This window comes from Medicago sativa, chromosome 7, assembly GCF_051527215.1.
Source record: "Medicago sativa cultivar Bolivia chromosome 7, Bolivia_mono, whole genome shotgun sequence".
Classification (NCBI taxonomy): Eukaryota; Viridiplantae; Streptophyta; class Magnoliopsida; order Fabales; family Fabaceae; genus Medicago; species Medicago sativa.
The window spans coordinates 62,071,274-62,084,154 of NC_140755.1; the positions used below are offsets into that span (position 1 = coordinate 62,071,274).

The 12,881-nt window shown below is 32.4% G+C and overlaps 1 protein-coding gene across 4 annotated transcripts; it reads right to left on the reverse strand.

Annotated features, from left to right (window-relative positions):
* Positions 1–1,523: 1,523 nt before the first annotated feature.
* AS1 (myb-like HTH transcriptional regulator family protein) lies at positions 1,524–4,635 on the reverse strand. 4 transcript variants are annotated; one of them, XM_085724070.1, is made up of 2 exons: positions 4,483–4,635; positions 1,524–2,965 (listed from the first exon to the last, which is right to left on the reverse strand). In XM_085724070.1, exon 2 carries the CDS (start codon positions 2,928–2,930, stop codon positions 1,851–1,853), a length of 1,080 nt encoding a protein of 359 aa, XP_085580196.1. In that variant the 5' UTR covers positions 2,931–2,965; positions 4,483–4,635; the 3' UTR covers positions 1,524–1,850. The 4 variants fall into 4 exon arrangements, with proteins under 4 accessions (XP_085580196.1, XP_085580195.1, XP_085580193.1 ...); XM_085724069.1 differs by having other exon boundaries at positions 1,524–3,000; positions 4,483–4,548; XM_085724067.1 differs by lacking the exon at positions 4,483–4,635 and adding an exon at positions 4,334–4,456.
* Between the last annotated feature and the right edge of the window lie 8,246 nt (positions 4,636–12,881).

A 12,881-nucleotide genomic window follows, 5' to 3' on the forward strand; every position in this document is an offset into this window, starting at 1 on the left:
AAGTCACCATTTTTATATGGTCTTCTCACACATCTTTTCTAAAATATCTTTTCTATATCTTTTTAAAATATCTTTTTTCTTCAGGTTATATAATTCAAACTCTTTTATAGAAATTTTCGGATTATATAATCCGAAAACTTGTTTTACCCGCCCATAATTTCATAATAGTGGTGTCATATATTCTTAATATGACATAATTGAAAATGACAAAAAAGAAACGTAAAGAGACAAATATGATACAAATGTTCATTTTATTAATTGATCAATATTTACCTATTACATTTTTTTTTGGTACAGACCTATTACATTTATATTATCATAATGCTTATTACAAGAAATTTTTAGACACTTCAAATTAAATATTTGACTAGGGTAAAGTTTTTTTTCCTCTCACATCCTAGAAAGGGAGACGAGGAGAGTTACAGCTAAATATGATGGAAGAATGAGACTGATGATCAATCTTACACCAAAACAGAGCAAACTTACATTGAGGGGATGCTAATTTACAAAGTGAGACCTTGCCCTTTGACTATTCATATTATCCCTATATAAAAATAAAAGAAACCTTGTATTAAAGGTCAATAGTTGAACATTGTAGAAGAAATTTATAAAAGAGAATGATGGAAAGTGAGATGCAAAGAGAATTTATGATGAATGAATGAGTATTTATAGCAGAAATTTGTGAAGAATAAGTGCATAGAATATAACGGTCCATCAATACATCGTAAAAAAACGCGTCGTTGACCAAGTTGAGTATACCCCTCTCCCACAAATATTGCTTTAGTGAGAAGTAAAATTTCTCCCCCATTGTTTTCAATGGTGCCATAATCATGTATTGCTTTCAGTCTTTCTCCTTCCTGTGCTATACCCCTCCGACCAAGTTGAGTATGACTTATAAGCAGTGTACCCAACTATCTTATTTGGTCATAACTCAATATGTAGTGAGGTGGTATTTTTGGTAGAACACTATGCTAAGAGGTTTCTTTTATTTTTGTTTCACAATTTGCAAAAGGTGGATATAAGTTTATGCTCTAGTGTGACATTTGAAAACCATGACAACCACAAAACCGTGTCCCATGTCAAATTTTGCCATGAATTTGAGAAGTTAGGAATTCTAACTTCTACTAGAAGCGTGAATGAGAGGCAATTGACGCGGTTCCAAACATATGGTTCATTGAATATTCCTACCACGACACAAACACAAGGTTAATGACTCGAAAGAAGTGTGATGATTCTTGAGGGAATGGATTTCTTCATATTGAACGTCAACCTTTCATCTACTAGACATGAAATCCATTCTCTCAAGAGGATTCACACTATAGACTGTAACTCAACATTTACAAAACCAACTTTTAAGGCGAAGATTACTCGACACTTATTAACACGTATTTAGACCTTATTTCATTCAGCATTCCACTCTTAACATGAAATGCTAAATTTGGTCTTGCTGATTGATCTTATCAAACACTCATAAGGTATATAATGCAGTTCAAAAAAATTACTCACACATACACAATGTGTACTTATTTGACAAGTGCACGTCTTCAATTATGAAATATAGTGCATAAAAACCATATACCAGTACTACAGTACACATCTTCCTCATCATAAAGTTTATTATTACAAAAGTAACCCAAAAATAAAAAACCAGTAGACAAACCCTTAATGCAAATGCTAAGTCCTCAAGTTGTATGAAAAGATAGGATATTAATATGCATCTATAAGAACATTTCTTAATCAAATAGGAACAAAGAACAAAAACTCACAAGGACCATAAAACTGCATAAAACTCAATGACACAACCTTAACCAGATCAAAATGCTGAAAGTGATGTCTCTCTCTCTTTCTATCTATCTTCCATTTGATTCAGCATGCCTTGATCTACACCCTACTTGTTCTAGAAACTTAGTAAGGCGCAAATGCTTCGCAGCCCATTGTTCAGTCAATTTCTGCTCTTTGGTTTCAGCATCTCTTCTCAGCCCTGCTAACTGTTCCCTATATTCTCCTTCAATTCTATCCAAAGCAACTGCTTGTTCCTCCCTTAAAGCTTTTATCTTTGCTTCGATTTCCTCCATCTTCTCCCTCCGACGACTTGCCTTCTCTGACTCCAACTGTAGCTCCACTCGGCTTAACCTCCATGCCGCCTCTTTCTTATGTGCTGCCAATGCATGATGCACTTCTTCCAACTCCTTGCAGCAATCAACCAACTCAGACATTACCATGCTTTCGCCGTAACTTAGAACAGCGCCATGTGGAGCTACGTTCCCAAGAACAAGAGGCGCGTTGTCCGGTCCTCGTACCGGTTGCATCCACGGAGGAGGCGCTGCTACTGTCGAGGGAGATAGGCTAAGTGTCACTGATGGTGAATTTGGCCTAACAGGAGCTGCATTGTTTGAATTCGATAGCCATGAAGGAAGCAATCCCGGAGTAGGTGCTTGTGCATCGGTATGCAGATAAGAACTATTGGAAGCAGCCATGACAAATGAAGGCGAGGGTCTCTCTTTTACTAGTTTCTCGGCAAAACTTTCGAGTATGTGTTCGTACTTGCTATCGTTAATCGGGTCGACGTTTCTGTTAATACTACCTTTTGTTTCTCTCTGCTGCTTTTCTTTGAATACTTCCCACCACTTCCCTAACCTCTTAGCAGTTCGACCGGGAACTTGCGCGGCAATTTTCTTCCATTTGTTCCCGTGTGTCGCTTGAAGGCTAATGACAAGACGTTGCTCTTCTTCAGTGAGAGAACCTTTCTTAATACCTGGCTTGAGGTAATTCTTCCACCTTTCTAAACACGATTTTGCGTCCCTGTTAAGAGGCGTGTTCATGCGCTGAGACACGAGGTTCCATTCCCTAGGACCGTACTGTTTGACATAAGCGCGTAATAATGCATCCTCTTCCGCTCTCCACCGCTGCCTATCTTTCATATCCGACATCCGGTTTCTTGAAACTTGAAATCTTCATAATGTCTCTGGAAAATTCATGACAATTCAAGGGATCAATTCACTGTGAAACAAAGTAGTATCAATCAAAAGGTGGAAATGTGAAGTTTCTATAATTTCTAATCATAGGTCCACAATTAAACAAAAGAAGATTAATTAATCCAATCAGAAAAGTCTACAAACTTCATCAATTTATTAAGCAAAATAACACAAGAAACAGATATAATTCTACATGCTACAAAGAATCAAAACTCATGCAATGAAGAATCTAACAAAAACAAAACATTGCATACAAAACATTTAGGAAGAATGCATGATAAGAACAGAAATTCTCAATGATCAATCAATACCCTTTGACTTCAAAGCATTAAAATTTCTCAGCTCAAGTACTAGTAATGACATCAATTTTTTCTATCAGTGATTAAATGCAACAATATTTGACCACATATTAAAGTACATGTATGAAATCACATAATCTAAAATAAATTCTGGTAATTATCAATTTCTTTCTTTTTTTCAGTATCAATTCTGTTTCACAATTTCAACTAGACAATGAAAATTTTAATCAAAATTTGTGGCTTTTACAATAATATAGGAGACACAGTAGTTACAATTGCAAATAGTAATAATTTCTTTAAATAGAAAATTTTGTAAGAGTTTTATAAGCTGTTGTAATATCCTTGTCAAGAACAATGAATGAAAACCCCACCAAAGGTAGATAAAGCCAAAATAAAATAAAATTGAGGAACAGTCTCACAGTGTTTTAAACAGCATTTCAAGACAAATTCTTAAATTGAAATTTTAGTTAGATATTTTGTGATGAATAATTGAAGTTTTAGATTAGTATCCACATAAGTAAGAACCATTTAACCACTCATATCAGTTGAAAAACAGAACTAAACAGGGACTCAAAGAGTGTGAAGCACATCAATTAAACAGAGACAAAGAAATAATGGTTGAATTTCAATACTTGATTATGGTAATTAAAAAAAAGAGCATGTGTTCAAGCTTAAACATCTCTAAATTCATGAACATTATGAAACAACTTGAAGTAACAGAATAGTAAGAACACACAAATTTCAACATTAAACTCATTATTAATAAACAAAATAAAAAGCATATGGACTAACACATGAGCTTCAAGTTCAAAAGAGTTTAGCTGTCAAGAATATATATATAATGAAAAAATGTAACAAAATAACAAGACATTGATTTCAGAAACAAGACATGTTGAACAAAAGAAGAACATAAAAAAAGAAACTTTGCACCAAAAAACACAAAAAAAAGAATCATATATTTAGAAGAAAAGAAATAACAACCTTTGTTGTGTTGAAAGCAAAGGAAGTAAAAAAGAAAAGTTGTTAAAAAGAGAAGAATGAGAGAATGGAGAGAAGTACCTCAGTCACAGTGTGTGTTGTGTGTGTGTCTAATAACAACCTAAGAAATTCAGGTCCATGAAACAGGAAGAAGAAGTTGAAAAATGGGGTGTTCTTGAAAAGAGAGGAAGTGAAAACCGAGGTAAAGCAGTGTAATGCAGGAACTTTACCTTATCAATATCATGGTGTAGTAGTAGAGAGAGAAGTTAAGGACCAGAGAGAGAAAAAAGGTTGAAAAGACAAGACATATAGAGAGAGACCCCACAATAAGAAAGAGAGAGATAATACAAAGAGAGGTACGTCAGATTCAGCGCCTATTATGCGAGAAAGAGAGAAAGGTTAGGGCACGCGACTCATAAGGGAACACACATGATCACTACAGTAGTACAGTCTATAGATACATTTTTTGAAGGGAGTCTATAGATACATACATAGTTACATACATGCTGTTACCCATTCATTATATATTTCACTCTTTATTTATACACAAATCACATTTTTAATTCAAATTGGGATGAGTTCAACTATTCTCTTTAGTTTATCGAATTATCTCTGTCGTCAGTCGTTTAGCTAGAACTAAATGTAAAATCTAATTAGTTATGAGGGTAATGTCAATGTGTGTCTCTCAATAGATCGTGATATGTTGAACTATTCTGTTAGGCTTAATAAGAGACGTATGACATCAATAGTGTTTAGCTATTTAAATGTTATGTCATTAGTCGATTAAGCATACAATGGGAAACAAACCTAAATCTAAAATCTAGATGGTCATGAGTGTAGCTCATATCTCATTCTCCTTTATCAACGATTATGTCTCGAATCCTAAAAGATACGCGGTTCGTGATCATTTATATATTTAATATGTAAAATATGTTATAATTTGTATTTATGATATTATTGACAAAATTGTTAAGATCTCATTAACAAATTCTTGATGAGATTTTAAAGAGAGAAGAAATGTAGTTCTTCAAGTCTCTTTTTTAGTGTAATATTTGTGCTTTTGAATGCAAGAAGTTGCAAACATATTTCCCAAATTGATCAAAATCTCTTCATATACTCTTCTTTTCCAATTTATCACCCTTTTGAAAATAATTTAGTTTTGCATTGACAAACCTCGATTTTGAAGGTGACTGATTATGTGAAATTGATTTTGCTTAAAAACGAGTCGAAGGTAAAATGATTTATTTTTTTACGGTTAAAAGTTTAATTTGTTTCGTTCATGATAATATCTTGAATACATGTTGGGTTATCGATAAAGAGATGAAATCTAGATATTGATATATGGGGCTATATTACTAAAAGTATGAGCAATCTCATTGACTTGTCTTCTAACAAACTCAACATGAGAGTACCTATACTTGTTACAAAAACCACGTTTACAATTTGATATAGTGTCACGAAATCTGAGACGTCAACATGATTACTATGAATGCTATCCACCAATCTTTTAGAATCCAACTCAGAATCCATTTCCCCCTAACTGAAGCTTTATAAACCTAAATTAAAGCAGTTAGGAGAGCTAAAACATCACATGCATCCACTTTCATAATAGGCGAGAACCACTATTATGTAGGCTTGAGAAAGAAGCGACAATGTTCCATTTATTAAATCGTCTGATAGAAGCCCTTGTCTAATGTGGTATCGATTGTGGTTGTTGGTATCTTACATTTAATCCACTAAATTGTTGCGCATTTCTCCAACTGGTCAACTGTTGTAAGCCACTGTCATAAATAACATCAGCTGGTTCAATAATGTTACACTCAATTCGGTTATTCCTATGCTTCCAAAGACTCCAAATCATAATCGAAACTAAGGCTTGCTGCTCAAGATTAAAAATTTGCAGAATTTACAGGTGTCTTTGTTGAGTATCATATCTACATCTACCACATAAGGTCAGCTATGCAAGTATAAAATACATCTAGTACCCAAAAATTGCATTGCATGGTCTGGAATTGCGTCCATTTAAAGATTGTATTTGAATGTATTAGAAGTGTTCTGGACCGAGCAAAAGCTCATAGGCCCATCTGCATAGGCCCAATCCAAAAACAACTCAAATCCAGCATTTGGGCTACTTTACTCGTAACACATCTCCTCACTGCGGGGGGGGGGGGGGGGGGGGGGGGGGGTGCTCGGAGCAACAGAGACCCGTTCAAACTAAACAGTAACAATCCTCTCCATGACTCCCGCGAATCTCTCCCTCGGCGGTTACGATTCCCACGAATTCGTAACTATAGAAACATGTGTGTCTCACAACGACACCTGCACCTCCACATTAAACAAAGGGGACTCTCAGCAGTCCCCAAGGCTAGATTATTCTATCTCTTCTAATCCTCATTCTTTTTCTTAATACTGACTTGAGCGTCAGAGTGTTTGCAAGTAAACTTTCCCCGTCGCTCCAGCCTTTGCAACCGCATACAACCACCATCAAACACCATTTCGGTATTCATCTTCTGATAAGGTACAATCAAGATGAAACACACTCAATACGACACATTTAATGTACTAGAATTTCAAGCAACAAAGTTATTTTATAACCTATTTCATCTGTCTCAAATTATAAGTCTTTTGGGAGAGAAAAAATTGTCTTAAATTATAAGTTGATTTACTATACCAATGAAACATTAAATGTTATTTTTCCTATTATACTCTCAATTATTTATTGCTTTCTCTTATTTCAATTCTTTAATTAATTTTTCTTATATAATTAATGAAGGATAATTTTGTAAAATGACTTATAGTGTCTCTTTCTCATGCAATATTAATTACATTTCTTAATTTGCGTGAAATGATCAAAATGTCATATAATTTGATACAAAGAGAGTATTTTGATAAATTTAATAATTTTTTAATTACTCCTTCTGGTCCTATTTATAAGAGAAAATTGAGTAAACAAAAGTAGATGTATTTGGACTAAATTTTGAACCAGATACATAACTTTTGTTGAACCAATTTTCTCTTATAAATAAGATCGGGGGCAGTACTATTTCACACTTATTAAGAGAACTAAAATATAATAGTTTGTAGTTTAATTTATTGTGTTTTCTTAGAATAAGTTTCATTGAAAGATGTAAAAACAATTTTCATTGGTTATTAATTATAGAGAAAATGAAAGGGAGAACAAAATGAATGCATTTTACATTTAATTTCTCTTTAAAAAAGATGATTTTTTGAAATAACATGATTAAATACGATAAAAGTTGTTTTTTTTCTTCTTTAGAATTCAACATACTATGGGTAAATTATTTATCTCTCAAATATTGAAGTTAGCTAAAGCATTTGTCTCTAACAATAACATCAACATCAACATCAAATTCCTAACTAAAATTACTCAAATTTTACTGGCAAATTATTTTCTTTTTTTGAATTTTTGAGTTGTGTAAATACTCAAATTATTTTCTTTTTTGAATTTTTTGAATTTTCCTTCCCTTCGTCCATTGTCAATCACACATAAGCTTTCATCGAATCCTCTTTCATACCTCGAAGATTCTTCTTCTTAACTCATATCCATTTCAATTTCTCAGGTCCAAGGTTGTGGGTACTTTTTACTTTCATTTTATTTAATTTTGTGATGAGTATTTTATATTTTCGGATAATTCAGCTGGTTTTTTTTTTATGACGATAAGAAAAAAGAAGAAAAAAAACTAACGTTAATTGAAATTAAATTAAAAGACCCTATTAACATTTTTGCCAAATATTTTTCTATTTTCAGTGAGGGGTATGTCATGTGTGTGCAAAACTAGTGCAGCTGCATTCTATAAATAACAATGAAAGGAAGGAAACCACGTAGAGTTAGAGTACACCATTTGCTTACGTCTCTCGTGAAATCTGAGAGTAAGAGTTGGTGTGCTATTTTAGGACCAACCGTATGAATATAACATTAAAAAAAAGAAAAGAATTACAAATATAGCATTCACATCTTATCTTATTATTAATTAAATAAATATACATCAAAAAAATTATTAATTAAATAAATATAGAATGTATTGATAAAAAAAATATCATGTATCAAAAGATATATATATATATATATATATATATATATATATATATATATATATATATATATATATATATATATATATATATATATGAGGGCATATCAAGTGAGAGGAGTTGTTATAATGAGAGATGAGAGGAATAAACCTCAACCATTAGATCAAAATCAATGGCTCACATTAAAACTCTTATTGTGGTGACCTATGTGCTTTAATATTGCTCAATTTCTCCATCATCCCTTCCTTTACTCATTTCCAGTTTTCTTCATCTCCTTCTTTACCGTATTCCTCTCCACTTGGTTCATCACTAAAATACATTTCTAGTTGTTCTTTCATTAATTTAACAACCAAATAATCCAATTTAAAAAGTAATATGAAAGTATAATAATCCAGAACATCAAAACTTAGATCCAAAAATGAACAGGAACAGTGCCGACGAACTGCGACGATTAAGAACACCAACGACGAACACCGGCGAATAGTAAAACGGTGATGTTGTTCTGTTACGAGATTAGAGCAGCGTTTCTGGTTTTTTTTATTGAACTCCGTCTCCAACTTGTCTTGTTTATGGTTTTTTCTCTTTATCATTCAATTCTTGTTTTAGGAATGGATCTAAATAATTTCTGAAGGTGCAATTTGCAAGAAGTGCTTTTTTTTTGTTTCGATTTTATTCAATCTAAATAATTTCTGAAGAAAATCAAAGCTTTTTGTCTAAAGGAAAGGAATATTTTTTGTTTTTCGACAATCAAAATTCTCATTACCCCCAATTTCTATTAACCCAAATTCTCTTCTATAATTTCATTCATAAGTCATGATTTTTTAATTAAAAACAAATAATAGAATTGATGCAAAAGAAAGGTCTTGTTATGGCTGGAATCGGAGAAGTGATATTGATGAGAGGAAGAAATGCAGAAGCAGAAGGAGATGAGGGTAGGGAGAGTGGAGAAGATGAAAGGAGGTTATAGTGCATGACCCTTTTTAAAGAGCAATTAAATTTGAAGCGTTGATTTTGATCCAAGGGTCCTGATTAATTCCTCTCATCCTCTCATTCTAACTACTCCTCTCATTTGATATGTCCTCATATATATATATATATATATATATATATATATATATATATATATATATATATATATATATATATATATAGGGTTATGTTACAAGACACCTTCATAAAAAGTAGTGTGGTGTCTTTTATCAAGTCACACCTCAAGGTGTGATTTTCACTTTTTTAGTTATAACTTTGATAAAAGACACCTTCATAAAAAGTAGTTGGTGTCTTTTAACAAATGCTCATAGAGTAACTTGATAAAAGACACCTTCACAAAAGGTGTCTTCTATCATAACCTATATATATATATATATATATATATATATATATATATATATATATATATATATATATATATATATATATATATATATGTTGCATAACAATTTCACTAAGTAGTTGCTTAATTCTGATCGAAGAGATAAATGAAAAAAATTGGAAAAAAGGTTGGACAAAATTGACATAGAAAGAAAATAAAGTAACACAATAATATAACGTGGAAACTCTAAAATCAAATAAAAAATCATAATTATTACCTAATTACAACCAAAGAATAATAATATATACAAATTTTTAGAACATATAGACTACTCTGAAACACTCACGCCCCAAATACACCTCCATCCTCCAAAACAAATACCTAACTACATCTCACAACACTTTAAGAAGAGTATAAGACAAAAGCAAAGGTCAAATACAAATTTAAAGAGTTTCAGACCAATGCATCTTGTAATGAAGAACTAGTCTTAATCTTCTTCTTCCTTTACAATACTAAACTGTATGTGACTTCTATTTTCAACCAACACCAACAATCTTCATCTTGATTGAAAATGATACACGTGTTTCCATCGTCACCGATAATTATAGTTCAAAGAACTATCATACTCCATTGTAAAGATTATAGTTACTTGAAGCTAAATCACTCCAGAATTTTCACATTGACTTCATTGCGAGAGTACACTTCGCTTGAAGTTAATCCACTCCAAGAATTTTCACATATCGAAAATGAGGTTGAAAACTTAAGGAGCAACTTCCATGTTGACATGAAGCTCTTCAACCATCAACATAATCTCATAACACACTTTGCATCAATGTCAATCAACACTCATGCACTAATCAACAACTTGCGTATTTCCGATTCTATCAAAACATCATTGACTTGAAAATTCCACGAGGTAAAAACAGATCTGCATTAATTTCCTATAGACTAAACTTCACGGTAGAAATTGTGATATAGCACTTCCACAATACAACCTTTCTTTTACGATATGGATCATAAGACAATGCTGCCACCTTAAAACATACTAAAATCTCCTATTCTTAGACCCAAAGTTATATCCTGGTTGTGAGCTTCTCATACCTGCCGCCCAATCCATTATCGTCCAGCCATTACGAAGAGAGCCTTGGGGAATCCGCTTAAACCCTAGGCATAGAACCTTACAATTTTATCAGCTCAAGCAATTTTAACCTTAGACCGAAGCGCATTCACTCATAGGGCGACCATCATGTACTTGTACTCAAGTGACCAAAGAAGCTCTCCAAAAGTTTTGATGTTAGTTGTTGGAAAATAACAGAAAAACAAAAGTATAATGTGAAAACTCCTAAATCAAATAAAAAAAACCACGATTATTGTCCAATGACAACGAGAGAATAACACTATGCAAATTTTTACTATGCATAGACTATCTTCAAACACTCACGACTCTAGTACATCCACGCCCTCCAAATCAAATATCTAACTACATCTCAAGACACTCTATGTAGAGTATAAGACAAAAGAAGAGTCATATACAAGCTAAAAGTGTTTATGAGTGATGCACTTTATAACGAAGAAGTAAATCCTATATATTGTCACGGTCTCCCTATTACTTTATAATATTAAAGAATATGCGACTTCTTCAACATGTATATTTTTAACCACCAACAAAACATTTATTGCATAGTATAACATCTAATGTAAAAATCTCTCCGTCTATATTTAAGGACACTTTAAGTTATTTCACATAGATGAAAAAAGTTAGGGTCATGTTAACTTGTGTCCTTAGGGCACATGTTAAACAACCTAAAAGTAGAAATTGTTTCTTAAATTTTGTGCATTCAATTAGTTAAAAGTCAAAAAGATAAATTCAAATACATTAATTACAACAAAACATTTCTATTTTTACTTCTTAACTTGTGCCTTGAGGGCACAAGTTAACATTAACCAAAAAGTTATAATAAAATCATCCTTATTAATTACTCCATCCGGTCTCAAATGTAAGAAACTTTTCACTTTTTTGGTTCATTCAATAAATGATGTATGTGGTCTTTATTAAAGACCACATACATCATTTATTGAATGAACCAAAAAAGTGAAAAGTTTCTTACATTTGAGACCGGAGGGAGTATTTAGTAGTAGTCATTGTTACAAGCATGTATTGCAATACAATGAACTTGAGAATAATAACATATATACATATAATTAATTAATCTGTGCTAAAATTTAAATAAAATAATTGATATGATTTACTTTTTTTAAATAGGACATAACTCAACAACGAGCACCACGACCAGTTTGCCATGGCAGTGTGGATTTTTTTTTTCTTCCCATGAGGGTGCCAATGTGGAATATTTGCAGGTAGAGTTATGTTATTCGAAGAATTATGCATGCGACAACTTTTGGGAGAATCATAATGTAGGCATCACGGAAACCAAAACAATAGAGAAAGAGAGAAAGTAAAAATATAATGTGAGTATGAAAGATAATAAAGTTGTCACAAAAATTATAACAAAATTGTTGAACAAATACTCCCTCCGTCCCTTAATACTTGACACAGTTGACCTTATTACGCATGCCAATGCATAATTTTGAGCTTAAATATCTCGAATAATATATTAGAAAAAAATTATGAAATTTGATATTTTGAAAATACTCATCGAGACAAATCTAACGACATCTTATATGATATTATTTATCTTTGTATATTAGTAGAAAAATATGGTCAAAGTAAGTTAGGTCAAAATTACACATTTTCAAATGGGTCATCTATTACGGGACGGAGGGAGTATCATTTATCTTGCACTTATCCTATTACTTGAAAGAGTAGTGATATTTGTAGAACTCTTTAGTACGACTTTTATGACAACTTTGTTTTTCTCTCTTTTGATTGGTCAAAAATAATAGAGAGAGAGAGAGAGAGAGAGAGAGAGAGAGAGAGAGAGAGAGAGAGAGAGAGAATAACAACACAATGTAAGTATGAAAGAGAAAATTGTTAAAAAATAATTGTACAAATATCATTTCTCTATTTGGAAGTATCCCAAACTTTGGGGGAGGGCAACCTCATGAAAGCTTTGTGTGTTGCATGTGACTATATATATGGCTTTTGATTCATTGAGCAATTACCATTGAATCTATATATAATTTGTGGCCTTCTCAGTACATTCATCTTAGACCATGTGCAATGGAGGTGTTGAATGTGGCTTTCAACACATGGGTGTTGAATGTGGCTTTCAACACATGGGGACCTTGCAATGGTGTGTTGAG

Excerpts from the sequence above, each read along its gene's own strand:
- AS1 (XM_085724070.1), bottom strand. The coding sequence starts at position 2,930 with ATGTCGGATATGAAAGATAGGCAGCGGTGGAGAGCGGAAGAGGATGCA.